This window comes from Ascaphus truei, chromosome 1 (genome assembly GCF_040206685.1).
Source record: "Ascaphus truei isolate aAscTru1 chromosome 1, aAscTru1.hap1, whole genome shotgun sequence".
In the NCBI taxonomy this organism is placed as follows: Eukaryota; Metazoa; Chordata; class Amphibia; order Anura; family Ascaphidae; genus Ascaphus; species Ascaphus truei.
The window spans coordinates 62,467,265-62,487,623 of NC_134483.1; the positions used below are offsets into that span (position 1 = coordinate 62,467,265).

Genomic DNA, 20,359 nt, shown 5'->3' on the forward strand with positions numbered 1-20,359 from the left:
ATGATGTAGGCCCGTGTGCTCTACAACAGCCAGTCCGGCCTACCACAGAGGAACACATCGCAAGCCAGCGGAGTGGTGAGGAACCTCCTAACCCCCCACAGGCGCCGGTGGTGGCAATGGCGGATGTCGTTCTGGAGGAAGAGGTTCCGGTTGGGAACCCAACGCAAGATGGCGGCGAGTCCAGCGAGATGGCCGTGTCCTCTCGGCCAAGCAGCTGTACCCGGTTGCCTGGGTCCGAGAAGAGCCAGCAGGCCCTGCGGAAGCCTGGGAGTAAGGAAGCGAGTGAACCGGAGTGCCAGTCCGATGGTACTGGGCAAGGTAGCGAGAAGTTGCGGGTCGTAGTCCCGCGTATGTCGGAGGTGTTTCCCTATGCCCAACCCCAGGCCATAGTTAAAACCCCTGCCCCTGTCACTTTTTCCTACGGGTCCCAGTCTAGCCAAGGGTTGTCTGGGGAGTCCCGAGCCACTTCTGAAGAATGGACTGGGGAAAATCTGGACTGGGGTGACTGTTTTGTCTCCGATGAGGGGTCGGGGAGGGAAATGTCTATGCAACGAATGTTATACTGCACTAATGATGACAATCGTACTGTTGGGGTGGGATGTGATCCTAAGAGCCTTGGGTCAAATTTTGGGTCTCCAGGAACATTGGGAGTTTCATCTGGGGATTTGGGTAATGTTGCTCATATGGTGCCTATTGCCCGGAGAGCCCCCTATGTGCCTTCACTGTCAGGAAGAGTTATTAGGGATCGCCAAAAGTTGGTACGTAATTTTCATCGTCCCTGGGAGAACGAACTTATGTTTGAAATGGGTTCCCTTGATTCAGAAAATTGGGATCCTGGCGGGTTAGATGAGACGTGGTGTAGTCAAGAGGGGGTAGTCTACATCTCCCAGAGAGGCCTTAGGGAGGTGTATGGGCATGATCCTCTCAGTCCACTAGCATCCAAGCCAGAGTTATGGGCTGATGGTGGGTGTACAGTATGTCCCCTAGAGTGTTACAGCATTGATGCTCTAAGCCCAGTGGACCATGCTCTGCGCAAGCCACCTTAAGAGGGTAGAGTAGTCCCAGTAATGGATACTCCAGCATGAGGTAATCCTAGTTGTTATACATCTAAAGTTAGGATGTATCTATTATGGTTATGATGAAAAGATATGTACTGTAATGTGTTGTTATGTTTTGCAGTGCTACCTGAAGGAAGGTTCCGCAAATTTAGATCCCAGCCGGGACGTTGGGGTTCCACCAGGGGGAGAATGTAGCCATGTGTAAGATTGGTGTACATATCTCTTTCTCATGCTGGCAGTAAACCTGGTAAGTATGCAGGAATGCCAGTAGTTATCATGGAGGTTTGCCCTCACACCCTGGTGTGGTGTCATATGTCCCCAAAGGAAGTGACAACATGCATTGTGCCCACACTTAGTGGTACAGAGCAGGTTTGTTCTCCGGGGGGTGATATAAGATACAGCACTGCCTAGAGTCAGTTTCCTGTTGTTGTGCTGCTCTGTTCACTGAGAGGCACGTGAAGGTTTGCAACATTGTTGCAGTGTCTCCTGCTAGCTGTGAGTCAGTAAGCATACGCAGCAGAGTAAGCAGACGCAGCAGTATTAGAGGAGCTGGCAGAGTTAGAGGAGCTGACAGACAGAGCAGCTCAAAAGAGAGACAAAGCAGCTCAGGAGAGGAGATTACAGCAGCCAGAGAAGCTGGGGAATCTCTCTCTGAGAGTAAAGGTGGAAAGCAGCTCTATTAGGGACAAGGGACCTTCCTAAGAGAGTGCTGCAAAGAGATGAGTGGCTGAGCTGTTATCTGTGAGGGGCAGCTTGCCCATACCACCATGCAAATAAAGATGCCCTTGTTAAAGATACCTCCACTGGGTGAGTGTGAAGTTACTCAGCAGTGGATGGCACCACCAAGAAGGAGTTCCTCACCAGGACCATCTCCCTGCGGAAGCACAGATCCTGATGAGGTGGAGGCGCTGCACATGAAGTAAGTTGGACTCGCACCCACTACCTCAGCTACCTGTCCTGATGACATCCCCTAATAACACCCAGCGGGAGACTCAAGAGTCCTGTTACTTGCAGGTGCACCACCACACACGCCTTGTAATGGGGGACTGGTTAGACTACACGGGCCAATATGAGATTGGGTGGGTCAGGCCAGAGGGAACACCCGTTACAATTGGAGGCGCTGCTGAGATCCAGACCTGGGGTGCTCTGTTCCATTTTTTACCCCCAAATTGTCCCATTCCTATTTTTGTCGCCATGTTTGTGAAGTCCGAACACGAGGTCCTTGCCTGGGCTTTGAGGCAGTATATGGAGCCTGGCCAGGTAGTGGTAGTAGGAGGCCTTCCCGCAACTATGCCCGCGGTTGAGGTTCAGTCCTATATGCGTGAAATTCCAGGGTGGCCGCACGCATGTTTCTTAGAAGAAGAACACGATCCCACGGCCCTATGGAAAATGATACTTTTTGTGGCCATCCCCACCGCGGATATATGCCTGGCAGAGGCACCGTCCGCCCTGTGTATGCCCGGGGGCCCGTCTGAGGGGTACCCCCTAGTTTACGCCGACCCAGCCAAATGGCGTCTCCCGCCAGAGCAGGGGAGCGCACGTGCTGCTGGCTGCAAGCCTGCACTAGATTGTGTTGAGGAAAACTGTCCGGGATTGGCGGGAAAACCAGAAGGCTACCCCCCTATCTATACAGAAGAGAGCCCTAGTGTAATTGCAGAGACTGTGATTAAAATGGAGTCTCTCTCTAGCAGAGAGTCACACCTAAGATGGCGGCTCCCGCCAAGTCGGGAGAGTACCAGGACTGTGCAAGAAATTGTTGCAGAGTATTGTCCGGGTTGGGCGCGAAACCCTGAACCCCGCCCCTGCACTGTGAGTGACTCAGCACAGAGCCAGAACCACTCCCTTGTAGAAAGTGCCCCTCCTTCAGAGTCCACCAGGGGGAGCAAGCACTGTGACTTTCAACCAAACGTGGATGAGACAGACTGTTCTAGGGAGGAGGAGCCTGACCTCTATATCACTCTGAGTTGTGCTGAAGTTAAGTCTGTCTTCAGGGAGAAATTACTTAGGGATTCCCGCTACCAACAACCGGTTGTGGAGGGCCCGTGTGCCCGAGTGAACATTTCAGATCCGGTTCCTGAGCGGGACGAGGTTGAAGTCCCATCGGTGGCGATGCGCCTACCGGCGAACCACCTCAGCGATTATACAGAGGAATCACAGGGTAAGGCGTATATACCCCCACCTTCTAGTGAATCCAGCGACCAGTCACTTGTGGTGATGCGCCTGCCGGCGGACCACTTTAGTGACAGCAATGAACACCCTATCTTGGCGGATGCAGAGCCTGCTGTGGGCCCGTGTGCCCTAGAGGAGGTGTATCCCGATGTTGCGGACCCTGCTGTGGGCCCGTGCGCCCTACAATGGTCAGTCCGACCTACTACCGAGGTACCATCGGTCCTAGAATGGGGACCAGTACCAAACGACGATGAGGGTGAGTCGACTGCCCCAGGGGTGTCGGGGGTGAGCCTCCAGGTGACCGCGGAGCACGATGGCTCCTTAAGTCTGGTTACCCGGGTGAAGGGCTCCCCTCTACATCGTGTCCTGGCGGAGGTGTCCTCCTTGGGAGAATCCATCCCAAGCCAGTGGAGTGGTAAGGAACCCCCTAACTCCCCACAATCTCCGATGGAGCTGGCCGGGAAGAAGGCCAGAGTTGCGGCTTCTGAACGGAGTATGAGCCCGTGCGCTCCGACACAAGTGGTCCCAGGACTGGGATCCAACGCTCCCGAATTTTCAGCACGTAAGTGGACTGCCCCAGAAGTGCCGGGGACAGGTCCCAAGACGGCCGAGGTGGGAACTGACAGCATCCCCGAGGACCTGTTGGCCACCGTGAATCACCGCAGTGGTCGGGTGTCTACTCTTTACCCCCGGTCAGGTGAAACAGAGACATTGTCCAGTGCTCGCTTTTCAGTGAAAGCCTCGCAAGTCCGTAGTGACAAGGACTGTGTAAAGGAAGATCCAGGGAGACTGGCCTCCTTTAAGCCCAAAAAGGAGTGTGCCATTCGCCAAGTCGTGGACCGCGGAAAAGATCCTGGCCTCCTGGTCTGCCGCATCCCTGCCGCGGATGACCGGGTAAGGGTCTGCTTCAGAGACACTGTGCTACTCCTTCCACCAGGGGGAGGAAGTAGCGAAGAGCCAGTAACTGTCGCTTTAGAGTGTGCTCTCCAAGAAATTTTTCTAGGGGAGGCTCACGGACGCAAAAGTGAGGTACCCCCACATGTTCAATTAGGGGCTCCCCACAAATGGTCTCAGCTAGTCTCGGGTATAGTTTGGTGTGAAGTGCAATGTAACCTGAAGGGTAAATTCGACACGTGTTGTATGTTCTGTGCCATGCATTTTAATTGTATAAACCTTATGTCAGGGTATGGCGTTCTCCAAGCGAGGACGTTGGATTTTCCACCAGGGGGAGAGTGTAGCCTGGAGCTCCCGCAGCTCCTTGAGACCCCCCTCCCCTTGGGCAGCTCGATCGCGGGTGCCGAAAGACCCGACGGCTGCTTCCAAGGGTGGGGGCTGGAGCAGGGAGCAGCGCGGCTTCCCCTGCCTGCGGCCGGTTGCCGGGGACGCGATCGGGCCGTTGCTAAGGCCGCGATCGCGTCTCTAAGGTCCCGGCGGCCGCAGAGCAGGGCGCCGCCATTGAGGACCGTCTCGCGCATGCGCAGTGGACGCGTAGGCGCAGGGAAAGCCCCAGAGCTAGGGATAGCTCGCGCGAGCATAGGGACAGCTCAGGGAGAAGAGAGAAAGCCCGGGAAAGATTGCACACGCGCAGTGGAGGGTAAGGAAAGCCCGCGAACCCCTAGCCTATCAGGGAAGGCTCTGAGCAGGGACTACGAGTCTCATGAGTCTCTGTATGCCCCATGTGACACCAGGGAGCCAATAGGGCTTAGGAAGGCCAGGCAGGCAAAGTGGATACATTGTTTGGGCTTGAGCACGTTTGTCAGTTGGAGCTGGGGAGCTGTGAGGGAAGGAAGGGTGCAGAGAGCATATGCAGCTCCTGCATCGAGTAAGGTCCCCCACATCCCAAGTAAGGCCCCAACTCCCCACCAGGTTAGTGGGTAAGTGCTGAGGGACGGCCCAGATAGGGACGCTGCCCTTAGTGCGTGTCTGTGTGCTGTCTTGTCAGGATCACGGCTGGCAGTGCTATGAGGCCTGACAAGAAGGCATAGTGCTAGTGTGCAGCAAGTTGCTGTACGCGTTCCAGAAGTTTGCAGTGCGTAGCTGTTAGTGTTAGTGTTAGGGTTCCAGGTTGCTGTGTGGAGTGTTGCATGTGACGCTGCCTGTACTGAGTGCAGTGTGTGTGCAGCGTGTGTTACTGTCTGCCGGCTGACTGAGAGCTGTGTGTCGGCTGCAGGCGCGTTAGGATAAGTGAGTTAGGAGCTAGTTGTTCAGTGTGTGTATATCACCAGTGCCAGTTGCACGTGGTGAGCTGCCAGAGTCTGGGATCCGACAGAAGTTACAGGGAGAGTTATTCTGCATGCAGGGACTAGGGTAGAGGTATACCCCAGGGCCCAGTTAGTCCCCTATGACACCAGAGGAAGCTGTATGATATAGGGTTGGCCTTAGGACAGGGACTCCTTCACCATATTTAGAGCAGCAAGAGGGATGCTGTCTGACGGCCTCTGACTGTCTGACAGTGTGTTCAGAGACTGTGTTAAAGGAGCATTCCGGCTGGAGATTCCTTTCCTGTGGATGCAGCGTGTGCATCTATTCCTGCAGAGAGCAGCGCAGCACGCCGTGGGATCACTGTGCGGTGCTGCTGAGTTCCAAGGATTTTCCTGACCAGGACTGGTCAGGGAGGTAGTATATATTAAGTGCACCACCGGGCCCCAACACAGGGAAGCGCTATCCCTCACACTCACACTGGTCTTTATTGTTGGGGACACTCAAGAGACTGCGGGGAATGTGATGATGGACATGTGGGTGGGGGGATGGTATGCATTCAGAGTGATGCACTGTTATTGATATATTGTTTTGATGTTATGCAAAGAGGTGTTATTGGAGTTACAGGTTATGTTCAGTAAATACTGTTTATTCACACGGTGTGTATTTACTGTATGGTTGTTCTGGTGAGGGCACACTCCCACCCCGTTGGGATCCCTCATCAGTGGAGGCGCTGCACCGAGTGTAAGTACATACCCCAGGTTCCCCGTGGCGGAAGCTCAGCTCTCCTGGTTGCCAAACAGGTATAGCACCACACTGATAAGTAGTCAGACATACCTACCCACCTCAATCTCACTTAAGGGGGGGGAAAGAGGGCTACATTTATTATTTTTCTCCTTGTCTTTCCATTTTCCCTTTCTCCTTTTATATTTCATTTTTTCCCCTATGTAGTGTTTGTATTAATTATTAATGAGATTAATTGTGGTCTTGCAGAATGAATTTTTACATGACCAAGTATGTTTTTATCACCTACATGGGTGGCTCTCAGTAGTGTATTAATTCCACACTCTATCTGTAAATTTATATTTATTATATCATTTATATCTATGTTTATGTGTTTATGAAATTAAACACATATCAGCAAACACATTATAATATTCATAGGTGAGTGTTTACATACACTCACAGCCCAATAGTTATTTTGCACCTACAGTGCATATTACATATTGATTTATTTAATTAATTATTTACATTGGAGTGACTGCATAAAAGGCACCCCTGTAGGTGTCCTAAACACTGCCTGATGAAGCACTGAATTGTGTGAAACGCGTTGCGGAGTTCACACAGTGCACGCGGGTATCCAGACTCTTGGCTGTACTAGTTCCAGCCCTCCCACAGAGGCTTGAGCCACTTCCATCTGCTCGCTCGAGTGGGATGTGTGTTGGAAGCAAATAATACCGGCGATTGTGGAGGACTACTCAATACAGGTCCTGCGAAAAGCAGCAAACCGGAAGTAACAACTGAGCTTTGCCGAGCAAGTCAGCCCCAGCGCGCGGGACTGATCTATGAGTCTCAGCATACACCTCCTGCGCCTACCATTTTGTTTGGACTGAATACCTGTGCACTAGCCGCTACTGGACTTATATATTCTTATATGTAAGTTTTTACTTGTTATTATATTACTTGTTTATTACATATTTCTTAACCCTTGGTGCGCTTCAGGATTTCCAGTCATGTCTGCATCCTTGTTGTTTCTTCTCTAAGAAGTTCGCTGCAGCTGAACATAATTATGCTGTCGGGAATCATAAGCTCTTGGTGGTGAAGATGACAGTGGAACTATGGAGACATCTCCTCGAGGGAACTTCAGTACCTGTGACCATTCTAACAGACCACCTGAAGTACCTCGGGTGCTCGTAGGCTGAACACCCGCCAAGCAAGGTGGGCTCTCTTTTTCACCCGCTTTCACTACATTCTTTCTTTTAGACTTGGATCTAAGAATGTTAAAGCTGATGCTCGTTCACGCCAGTTTGCCTCTGAAGATTTGCAGGAGATTGACAAGGGTCCCATTATCCCTCCTCTCAGGATTGTGGCCTCAATAACTCCCACTGTCATGGACCACATTTGCAAATCCCAGTCTGAGCTCCCCACTGGTCTCTCTGTAACTCTTTGTTGACTCCTTGTCCCCTCCCCTCTTCATCTACAAGTCATCCAGTGAGGTCATCACTCCAGATTTGTGGGTCAGCAGGTATTAAGAAAAGCACTGAGTTTCTCAAGCGGACCTTCTGGTGGCCAGAGATCAGGAACGACATCAAGAACTTTGTTTCGGCCTGCATGGTATGCGAATGAACTAAGGTGCAATGCTTTCTACCATGTAGGCTACTTCATCCTCTTCCTGTCCCATCCATGGACACACCTGTTCATGGATTTCATTGTGGAGCTTCCCTCCTCCCGGGGCATGATGGTGATAATACTGGTCGTGGTTAACCACTTCTCAAGCACGCCCATTTTGTCCATTTGAAAAAGCTTCCTTCTGCTCCAGACAAGCAGATACTGCTGCGGCCAGCTTAATTCTAACATTTGCCCGTAATTTTCCGGGGCTTTTTTCGGCTGGCGCCGAACTTGGCCACGCGCCAGCCGCATCTTTCCCGCATCTTCCCCTCCCTTCGCGCGCATCTTCCCCGCATCTTCCCCTCGCGACCCCCTGGCTGCTCCGCCTCTGCTTCGCGCAGCTTTGCGCATCTTCCCCGCATCTTCCCCTTACCCCGCTTACCCCTTCAACCTTCGGGGATGCCGGCGGAACCCTGGCACGCACCCTGGCACTTGTGACCGGCACTACAGTGATGCGCAGCACGCGTCAGAAAAAAAAACAAACTAGCCGCATCTGCCTGCACATTGCAGTGGCGGCCGCAGGAGAATAAAGGCAGCTGCCACTGTATTTGCATCAAGGAGGTATTCTGCCTGCATGGCTTACCAACACATATTGTCTCTGACATGTGCTCTCAATTCATCACGAGATTCTGGAAGGTTTTTTATTGTCATTTTGGAAATTGAACTCCTTTTTTTTCTGTGCCTTCTCCCCGCAGTCCAATGGCCAGACAAGAGGACCAATTAAATGTTAGAGAAGTTCCTCTGGTTTATGTCTTCCAGCAGCAGGACGATTGGGCAGACCTCCAGCCTCTATCAGAATTCGCCATAAACTCCCTGTCCCAATAGTCCCAATAGTCCCTTTGCGGCACTAGGGTATAACCCGACAACCCTTCCCTGCGACTCCTCTGCAATAGGTATCCCTGCAGCTGATACCAGGGCCACCGACTTGGAGTATCTCTGGAAAGGCATACAGGCGACTCTTCACATGGCGGCAGAAACACAGAAGAGAAGCGCGGATAAACACAGAAGGCCTTCACCTGAATACCAAGTCAGCAATGAGGTCTGGATCTGGATGCGTAATATCCATCTACATACACTACCGACACACTTTATTGAAGTGTGGTCGGTACCGCAAGCCGGGAAATCTCCCGGCTTGCTAGTGGCCGCCCCTCGGCGTGCCGCGCGTCATAGACGCGCGGTCACGCGTCATCGGGAGCGTGCGCCCCCTGCACGCGTGTCCAGGGGCTCCCCGAGGGAGCCCTGGTGTCCCGCGATCGCGGGACAGCGGCAGGGGGCTCCGGGGGACCCGGCGGACCCGGCAGCAGTAGGGAGAGCGCCCCGATCGGAGGGCGCTCTTCCGCTGCTTCGGCGTGCGCCCGTCACACTCGGGCGCGCGCCAGGCTACTTCTGCGGCACAGAACGGGCAAATGCTCGAATAAACTGTGCCGCAGCAGTAAGCCTTCTGCAAAATTGGGGCCACGCTTTATCGGTTCTTACAGGATTTCCCAGAAGGTGAATGAAGTGGCCTTCCAGATTGAACTTACCTCCATCACTCAAGATTCCCTCCACCTTTCATGTTTCCTGGCTGAAATTGGCCACCCGGAACGGGTTTTCCAGGACTCTACCCTCTCCCATTCCAATTTCAATGGATGGTCAACCGGAGTATGTCGTCCATAAGGTCATGGACTCCCGAATCTCTAGAGGGTCCCTCCAGTACCTGATTGACTGGAAGGGGTATGGCCCTAAAGAGAAGAGTTGGTCAAGGCATCCGATGTCCACAGTCCTGCATAGGTCAGAAACTTCCATAACACTTTTCCTGCCAAGTCTGTTCCTAGGCATTCGGAGTCTGCACATAAAAGGGATGATACTATTAGGATCTCCAATATGATGCCTTCTGACTTTGCTGCCTCCAACAACATGGCCGCCGAGGCAGGAAGTCAGCCACTTCCTGAGATGGATTGCTCACACCTGCCTTCTTCCTTTATAAGGCTTCCATTCTCCTCTATTCTTGCCTGTGCAAGGTACTCCCTACATTGTCTCCTGTTGGAAACCTTTTTTTTCCAGCCTCAGACCCCTGCCTGCCACCAGATTACCTTACCTCTACTATCCTGTCTCTCTCCTGCCCTGACACCGGAACCGGACCCCACTATTCTTCTGATTCAAGATTTAGATACCAGGTATGGGTCAGTCTCTACTCTCCACCTCTGCCTAGAAGGTATGTCCCCATGACAGTACAAAGCAACATACACAGTCATAACACCGTTAAAGGTAACGGCAGGCTGTCTTAGCAAAAAGGCTGGCATTAATGCAATTTTTAGGAGCTTTGAAGGTCTCCATTAGCACTTAAAGATGATTTAACTTCAGTTATGTAAATAATGGAGTTCTGTGGATTTGCCCTTAGTGTGTTTAAAATTTAACCTTGAAACATTATTTAAAAATACCAATAGGTGTTTGATTCACTTCATTGTGTCACTGCCATTGGTTCAATTTTATATTAGGAAAGAATGACTAATTTAAAAAAAATGTCCAGTTATTCAGAAGAAACAGACAACCAATTCAACAGTGAACTACACATATACTACAGTATACTTCTGAATAAAGAGTACTATAAGATGCTTCATGGCTTTGTTTGAATTTATTGCAAAAGTTAATTATTGATGTTTGAACATGCACCATTGGAATACTGGAAACCCAAATGTCCCAAGACCTGTTTTCTTGCTAACCTCAACCTCTAATAGGTAGCCTCCCACAGATTTAGGTGGAACATGTAAAATGTAATACAATTTGTATTGTTCCAATAATGTCAATATCTCCATAGATCTTTCTCCCCACTTCTCTATTCCTTTTCTACTTGTGATTTTTTTCTTTGTCTCATCTCTCACACTCTTTATTTTTCTCATTCTGTCTTGAAGTTCAAGGTTTAATCATTATCGGTAAATACTCTAAAAATACACAAGATACTTGTAAAGGGAATCAAGTTAATTTCAATGTATACTGTACTTTACCAAAATTACATTGCATTCTTACAGTACATGCAATTTTTTTCAGAATTGCTTGTTGTTTTATTTGAAATTAACAAAACATAACCATATTTAAATGTCTGTGTTAATTTACTACAGTAAGGGAAAAATATTTTTTATAATAAAATAGCACAAATTCTAATTATTATCATACTGATGTTTATGCTCAATTAATGAACATCTTAAAAAGGCAACAACTATAAAAAAAACACATATGAAAAAAATAAATTACCTTTTCCTGGTATTGTCGACGCGAAGAATCTAAAGATTGGATTAAGGCTGTAGCATGGCCAACAAACATGGCGTAGCAGGTGGCTCCCACAATCATACTCAGCATAGTTATCCACAGATCGGACATGCTGACGGGAGCTCGGGCTCCATAGCCAATGCACAGCATATGGCTCATGGCTTTGAAGAGTGCATAAGAATACTGTTTTCCCCAGGAATCATTCTGGAAAAAAAAAAAAAAAAAAAGAGATAAGTTGAGATGTGAGCTACTGATTTATTTACCAGTAAAAACATTTTGAGGAAGACATTTGCAAATAACATCCTCATGCAAGCTACTTCATGCATGCAAAATATATTTATTCCACCTGCACTGTCATTTAATGCCTTGGAGACCCTGTCCAACTTTGCTTATCACAATGAACTAAAAGGATAAGATGGTTTTCCTCGGCCTTATACTGTATGTATTTATTCATGCTTGTACAGCAATTGCATTTTGCTTAAGGGGCATGGCATTCTCTCTCGTTAAAACTAAAGCTAGACAATTATTTCACTACTGTTTGATTAGGGATAGGTACATTGACTATGGTATTTAAATCCCCAGTACCATTCTTGGGCCCAGACCCACAAAAGTATGCTAAGCTTTAGCACACCTTTCCTCCCATTCATTTAGGTGTGCTAAAGCTTAGCATCCTTTTGTTGGTCTGGGCCTTGGAAGGATATAAAATAAGACTTAAGCACAATTAACCATTTACGTTCTTTATTTATTTTTTCTCACAGTGGTACTACATAAATATGCACACTTTTGCTTGAAATTGGGCAATCCATCAGCACAGGGAAAATGTTGCTTTGACACGCTGCTTTATTTACTGCTTATACTGTATCTACATCAAATGTAAGAGACGTTAAAGACCTGACACAGGAAGGTAAAAAAAAATGACACACTAATGCAGAATTGGATGAAGTATCTTTTAAAGCAGCAGCCCTTACTGACTGCCATACAGTATTGTTTGGCCTTTTTAAAAAAACTTATTTTAAGAGATGTCAAACTGTTTGAAACTTGAAGTATCTTGGAGGACCAAATGAAGTTCTCCCTGAGTCCTGTGCAGTCTGTGATTACCACAGTAACCACAGAAGTTAAAGATTAAGAAAATCATGTTTTTATCAACACTAATAAAGAGCAGGGTATGCATTCAATTATATTTATCAGAACAGAAGTGGCCAACTCCAATCCTCAAGGGCCACCAACAGGTCAGGTTTTAAGGATATCCCTGTTTCAGCAGATGGCTCAGCCGTTGACAAAGCCATCTGTGCAGAAGCAGGGACATCCTTAAAACCTGACCTGTTGGTGACCCTGGAGGACTGGATCTAGCAATCCCTGAATGAGAATCTTGCAACCAGATAGCCACCCAAGCTTAAATCTGAATTTCTGCACAAAATAATTGTAAACAGAAAATTATCAAATTAAAAAGAGAAGGCAGAGCAACTAGGGGCCAAAGACTGTCACGTTCTAATTAAAGGGAACTCCCTCAGCTTCACACATCTCAACTCAGCAGCACTTGACCTGGCAACAGTGCAGTGTAAACACTTCCTTTGCTGTTCCCCAGATGGATTCTTAAAATCACTGTGAACTGTCTAAGGAATGCTTTATAGCTCGTCAGTTTTAAAATGTTTTGAAATGTTGTTAGTAGCGAAAGATGCTTTATAGTTCAGTCATTTCATTTAATTAAAATGCTAGTATCTTTTAATTATATAATTTAAAAATTAAATGGCTACTTAATTTTTTTTTTTCAGGCAAGCATTTGCATCTAAAATGATGCATCTTAAGTGAGAATATATAGTTAGACTATATATAGTATATAGTATATTTATTGTTCGTCATGCAAGATCTATAACCTCAGCTGATGTGACATGGAACTAATTGCATTGTCTCTTCAAAGGTATGTTTTAACCAACTGGTTGATCTGCAACCCCCTGTTTAAAAACAAATATGCCACCCTGCCTTTATTATTGATTTCTGGTATGTTTCAACCCACTGATTGATCGGCAACCCCCCGTTTTAAAAGAAATACCCCAACCTGCCTTTATTATTGATCTCTGGTATGTTTAGAATAGCAAAAGTTGTTTTGTTAATTGTGTGTTGCTAAGCGTCCAACTTGTAACATGAGATTTATTGGGGAGAGGATCATGTGACTTCTTAGATGTATAAATGTAATACCAGTGTAGCCAGGTCCCCCTCTGCCCGTCACCCTCCCTCACCTGGTGAACGATCGTGGGTGCCGCCGAGCCCAATGGCGGACCCGTCGGCGATTGCCAGGGTGAGGGGCAGACGGGAACCGGAGCGGAGGTTGCTGGGGACGCGGGCGGTTAGTTGTCAGGGCCGCGGGCGCGTCACTAGGGCTCTGGCGGGTCCCCGTGCATGGCGCCGCCATAGTGAATTGCTCATGCATGCGCAGTGGGGATTTCGGCGCGGGGACCGGCAGGGAAGTTTACGCATGCGCAGTGATAAGGCGCGAACGCTAGCCTACCAGGGAAGGCTCTTTGAAGGGACTACAAGTCCCATGAGCCTCAGCAGCACCCCATGTGACTCCAGGGAGCCAATAGGGCTGAAGGATTGCCCTGCAGACCCAAAAAGAGGTACATTTCGTGGGGTTTGGAGGAGCACGTTAGTTGGCGCCAGGAGAAGCTAGGGGAAGGAGGTAGGGTACAGGAGTCAGTGACTCCCTGCATTAGGCCAGCAGCCCCCAAGACCCCAGCTAGCCCTGAGTTACCCAGTAGTGTGAGTTGTGTCAGGGACAGCCCCCAGGTTAGGGACCCTGCCACTTACTATCTAGAGTCAGTTAGGGGCCCAGCAGACGCTGCGCGTCCGTCCAGAGGTTTGGGCTCAGACCTTCGAGGTTGCTGCATCAGCCATCCGGGTGGGATCGCCCCGGATGGTAGTTCCTGTCTAAAGTCGACATCAGGATCCTTTGTGAAGTTCCTTGGCAGGCCCGGGCACCGGAGTGCCCAGCAGGTAATCTACAAGTGCACCAACGAGTCATATCACATTCACTAGGGACATAGTGGCTGCGCAGTCACACATATCTCTCTCACTTGAGGGTGGGGTAATACTGTGTGCGGTTACTGGACACTGGGTGGGATCATCCGGTGGAGGTAGAGGTAGCGTCCTGCGAGCTGCAGTAGTTAGTGTCTCCTCTAGGGAGGAACACCTGTTATTATATGCAAAAGTACGTTTCCTATGCTCACAAGTAAAGTCATTGGTTGTTTTACATACTGTGTGTGGAGTGATATATATAGTGTCCTGCGAGGAACCACTCCCCCTCTGGTGGGAGCCATCGCAGGTGGAGGCGCTGCACCAAGTACGAGGTTGTTCATATTGTGTCATACGTGCCCCAGGCTCTCCGTGGCGGAGGCTTAGGCCTCCTGTGAGCCTAGCAGGTAAAGCACCACGCTGGGTAATGCACATAGATCCTCTCATATACACCTTATCTGCGATTGGGGGGGGGGGGGAATATGGGCTACACCAGTTTAAGGAAAAGCATTTGCATCTAAAATGATGCATCTTAATTGATCATCTTTAAGTGAGAATATATAGTTAGACTAGAGGTGGACTGGGGACTGCATCTTCTGCAAACTCTTCTACACAAGACAATAAAGGGAGCTTATCTGAGCACACAATGATCCCATGCTTGTCAGCCTGCACTTTTAACGCCCCGCTGTACACCTTATTTACTGCTGCCTCTCCCAGCAGACTGCACACAACTGCCCCCCCAACCAACTCCCTCTGCAAACCCTGAATAAACCCTAGCATTGTAATGCAGCAAAAAAAATTGGCAAGGAAAAGGTACACATCTGCTGTTTAGTCTGCACACACTCGCTTGTGATAATGAACCTATGTATCTCAACTTTGTTCTTTCTTGTGACCTCATGGGAATGTTACTCTCTCTATCCATTACAATTCCCTCCCAATATCATTATACACCCTGAATTACTCAAAAGCCTTGCACTATCAACTGAATGTTGGTGGAGAACTCTAAAAACCAGCACACCAACCACTGCTTACACTAATGGCAAACATCACAAATTACAACTTGCAAACAATTACTCATTTTTCTACTCATACTGTTACTCACTTTAGCAGGTGATATTGAACTTAACCCAGGCCCTCCCTTTCAAACTCTTCCCCATACAACTGAGAATACCTCCTTCAAATTCCAAAAGGTCTATCTGTCGCCCATATAAATATCTGTAGCCTGTTGCTCAAATTGGATGAACTAAGGGCATGGTGCCTTATGCATAAACCCAAAGTCAACATTTTCACAGACACATGGCTAACCCCTAAAACCCTTGATGCACATATCGCTATTCAGGTATACTCCATTTCTAGGAGGGATAGGTCAAAGAGAGGAGGAGGGGTGCTATTTTATATTGCAGATATCTTACAATTTACACTGTTAAATTGCCCCCCAAGCCCACCCTCTTTTGAAATTCTAGTTGGCAAAATCTGCCTCCCCTTTTCTAAGTCCGTACTGATTGCTGGCATATACCGCCCCCTAAAGCCCCTCTACTGTCCATGACTGACATCACCCAGTTTCTTGGCTCCATTTCCTCTCTGAATGAGAAGAGTAAGCTGCTAGTTCTTGGGGATTTCAACTTTAATTGGCTAGACCCTAAAAACCATAAAATTCAGATACAACTCAGGTCACTTAACCTAATGCAACTCATTTCCCAACCCACATGGACAAACCTGAAATCTCACAACCACTCCTTGCTAGACTGGATTCTCTCCAAAAATCCCAACAAAATCCAATCCTCTGGCATACTTCCCGACATTTTCATTGACCATGCAATAGTGTACAGTGTAAGGAAAATTAAACCACCCCAATCAAGCCCTAAAGTTCTCCTCACTAGAACATTTAGAAACTTTAACCCACAACAGTTTCTTGCTGACCTTACCAAATGCCCTTGGTACAGAATAAACTTAATTCCCCACCCCAATTCTGCGCTCGACTATTTCCAATCCGAGTTCTTAAAAGTCTGTGATACCCATGCTCCACTATACAGAATAGGTGTATGGGGGGCACACCTTCCATGGGTTACAACTGACCTTATAGCGCTCTAGCATTTCAGGGATGCATTGTGGAAAATGTACAAAGTAACTCGCATTAACAAGGATCTTAATCACTACAGATGCCTGCGGAGTATGTGCACAAGGCATACAAGACATGCAAAATCACAGTATTACTCTGATGATCTTCGCCAGAATACATCAAACCCAGCTAACTTCTGGAAGGTTATCCACAATACAGTATATTCCAGCCTTCTAGCCATCAACAACCAAGTAATAGCACTATGGAGGATATTACTCTGACAAATCACACTGACATTGCAAATGCATTCAATGATGACTTTGTGGGGTGTGCTACTAACTTATTAGCGAAACACAACCAAAACCACAATCATGAACCTCATTCTGAGAGTACCCCTATAGCCCCACCCTCTCCCAACACTGCTCACAATTTTCAATTTGTCCCAGTATCCGAACAGGAGATTACACAAGCGCTCCTCAAATTAAAACTAAGCAGCCAATGTGGTCCTGACTTACTGAAAACTAAGTTTCTAACATTTGGTCCCCAGCCATTGCCAAACCAATTGCTTCCATATCAAACACAGGGTACAGGGGGGAAGGGGAATGGAAGGATAAGCCCTCGATACAGCCACAATGAAGGTGCTACAATCAGGGGCAAATGCTAAACAAATACACAAGAAGGGGAAAGAATACCCTATGATGAGAGCACTCTATAATGGCTAAGAAACTGAAATCTCCAGCTATGAAACCTAAAACTGAAGGAGTGGTAACTACAGCAGTTGAAATGATGTATTCATTAAAATAAACTTTATTAGGAGAGTTCCTCAAATAAAATAAATGAATTAAGGTCAACAGACCTAAGCCTATTGAAGGCATAACCTAAAAACATATGTGTGAATTAAAATCGGGGTGGGTGTAAACGTGGGGTAAAGAGTCCTCCTTAATATGTGATCGGTGGGACTCAAATAGAACCAGATAGAGCTCAAGACCAGAGCAAATAATGGTCAGTTAAGGTTGCGTTTATTGCCAGTCAGTAAGAACAATAGAAGTGCTTAGGTTCCAAAATATGGAATAGTTAGTTACAATGGTAAATGTTGTAACCGCAACATTATCAATAAAAACATCAAAAAACACATCAACCGCGAGTGACGCCGGCATGAATGCAACATAAATGCGGCATGAAGTGGTGAAGTGCGTGGCAGTCGGAAAAAATCCCCGAAAAAAATCAGAGATGTTGGAGAATAAAAGGGGCCACGGCTGTACGCCTATAATATATATTATCTTTAACTGTGCATGCAATGTCTTGTATATAATGTATAACCCTGTTCACTTATGTAACTATGTATTTGTAACCATGTATTTGTCATCATAACTCTATGCCCAGGACATACTTGAAAATGAGAGATAACTCTCAATGTATTACTTCCTGGTAAAACATCTTATAAATAAATAAATAATGCCTTATGTGATTTAATGTTATATTTTTAAACACACACAGAACGTAAGCTCAAATACCAAATCTACCACATCATATATATTTTATCAAAAAGAGTGCTACTAGGATTGTGACCTCATGTACAGAACAAAAGACAAAAAGGCCTAGTGTTACATCTAACTTGAGATATTATATAGTTAAATAATTATCTGTATATCTTCTCATAAGCAAGGGTCATTTAGTTCAGTTAAGTTTAGTATCTTTTTAAATACAGTAGGGCCCCACTCATACGGCAGGTTCCACTCTAGGTCGCCGCCGGAAAGCGAAAATCGCCGAAAAGTGGAACATAGCATTTACAATGTCCACCTATTTTCCGTCTTTCCTACCCTTGCTGCGCATGCACACTCGGCCATCCCCCGCATGCAAAAACTCCTGTTCTGCGCATGCGTGAACTCGGTTGCTCCCCTGTTCTGCGCATGCGCAACCTCAGCCGCTCCCCCTTCTGCGCATGCGCGACCTCAGTCGGCCCCCTTCTGCGCATGCACGACCTCAGACGTCCCCCTTCTGCACATGCGCAGACATGGCGGGTCCCTTCTCGGTACCACCATATTGGTGGATAGCCGAGAAGCGAAACGTTAAGAAGCGGGGCCCTACTGTACTATGTTTTGGTCTGAATGTCACTATGACAAACTGTGATGGGATTAAATATTTATTTTCTAAATAACTTTACAGTATAAAGCATGTAACATCTACTTAACCAAGTCATATACTGTATTAACAAAATATTTATTAATAATAATAATAATAATAATAATAATAATAATAATAATAATATCAACTTTATTTCATATAGTGCCTTTTTCCCAATTGGACTCAAAGTACTTCACAATTACAATATAGTACATGGTAAGCAGCATTGTACATAGGATTTTTATAGACACCATGCCCAGATGAGTTTTTTTGGTGCCTGAGGCACAGGGAGATAAAGCGTCTTCCCCAAGGTCATAAGAAGCTAAGACCAGGATATGAAGCCCGATCCCCTTCTTCAAACTCAGCGTCATTGTTTTTGATGGGCAGTGCCTTTACTGACTGAGCTACTCCTTCAGCCCTATCCTTATCATCACAATAAACTATACATGAGAATCATAACAGTACAGTTAATATCTGTATTCCTTCTTCAGACTTTTTGACGCTATTACATTCCACTCACAAATGTATTTTTTAACGTGCCATTACATTGTTTCACTGATCTCTATATACTGGTTACAATGAGCGAAAGCTTTACAAAATAATTCATTATCGTTACAAAGACCACCACTGATGCCATTATGGTGGACAGTTTCTGAATAAAAGGTTAACAAATAGTCTCTTATGGTTCATTAATCCCAAATTTTGTGTCACTGCGTAATTAAAATCAACCTTTTTTCTTCCTTTAAAGGTTATAGTTTTTGGTATAATTTGTGATATATTGACACAAGCAGAATGAGGATAGTTTATGTGGGTCATCAGTCAGTAAATCATAATTTCTCATTATATGAAAAATAACCTCCATGACTTGTGGGAATTCCTTTGTGGTGAGACAACAAAGCACAATCTGGTTGATTTACAGTCTTTAGAGATCAAGTTAAAGCAGCAATCCACTCTGCTCCCTGCTCGCTATATAAATAGGACTATTTGGCCACCAGTCACAAAATTCCAGTCGGGTCAGGGCTCTCTCCGCATTGTCTGCTTTTTACTAGTGATCCCGGGGGCAAGGTTGGTAGCTTTTTTAATCTTCTTTTTTTATATATAATAATCTACATAAAATTCAAATTTCTATTAATCAAGAAGCAGGGTTTACAGTGTGGCTAAAACAAAAAAAGGCATTTAAGAGGAGTGAAATTTTTACCGTATGCAATATGCTAATGGATGGCTGTCAAGCCAAAAGTACTGTACATGCCAGGGGTGGCCAACTCCAGTCATCAAGGGCAACCAACGGGTCAGGTCTTCAGGATATCCCTATTTCAGCATAAGGCGTCTGTCCAACACTGAGCCACTGACTGAGCCACCTGTGCAGAAGGAGGAGTATTCTGAAAACATGACGTGCTTGTGGCCCTTGAGGACTAGTCCATCCCTGGTAAATGTGCTCTTGCACAGACCTGGGATAATGTGCCATTTAAATGATTTCGAGATGGGTAACACAGCCAAATCACATCTAGATGTCTCTACAGTATTTGCTCTAGATGGGGTGGCAATTGAATTAATATATTTTAAGGGGAAACATTCTGATTTCCAAACTATTTTAACAGTATTTTGCCATCTACTACTGTATATAATGAATGGATGGGTGTTAATGTATGTGCAAAACATAAAAATATATATTTTGTTTCCATTTTTCAAAAAATTTGCCGGGAAAATCAGCATTTACGTTCATGAGGCTATAGCTTTTCACCCTCCTTGCAGGGAAGTATTTTGTGGTTGGGAAGATGCACTTGGTTGGCTACTATAATTGCTGCAATGTTTACTTTGCATTTATTATGTTATTCATATATATTAGATCTTAAAATATGTATTATGTTATATTATCCATTTTTAACCTATAATGTTACAGTATATTATGTCATGGTGTGTGTACATTTTACAAGCAAATTAGGATACATGGGGAAAAAAACAGGTAATTCTGTAATGTACGAGTTGCAATGCCTTTTTTTTCTATTGAATAATGGAAAAGGGGATAAAGCAGACGTGGTGCCTATATTTTAAAAGGGAGCTAGTGTGAGGATTCGCCATCCTGGCGTCTTACCCTTCTCCCCTCCTG

General features: G+C 46.5%; 1 protein-coding gene across 1 annotated transcript in view; it reads right to left on the bottom strand.

Moving 5' to 3' along the window:
* HCN1 (hyperpolarization activated cyclic nucleotide gated potassium channel 1) overlaps positions 1-20,359 on the bottom strand; it is a 436,901-nt gene that overhangs the window by 123,569 nt on the left and 292,973 nt on the right. Inside the window, exon 4 of the mRNA XM_075589049.1 lies at positions 11,046-11,264. Coding sequence (XP_075445164.1) covers positions 11,046-11,264 — 219 coding nt within the window. The remainder of the gene's footprint in view (positions 1-11,045; positions 11,265-20,359) is intronic.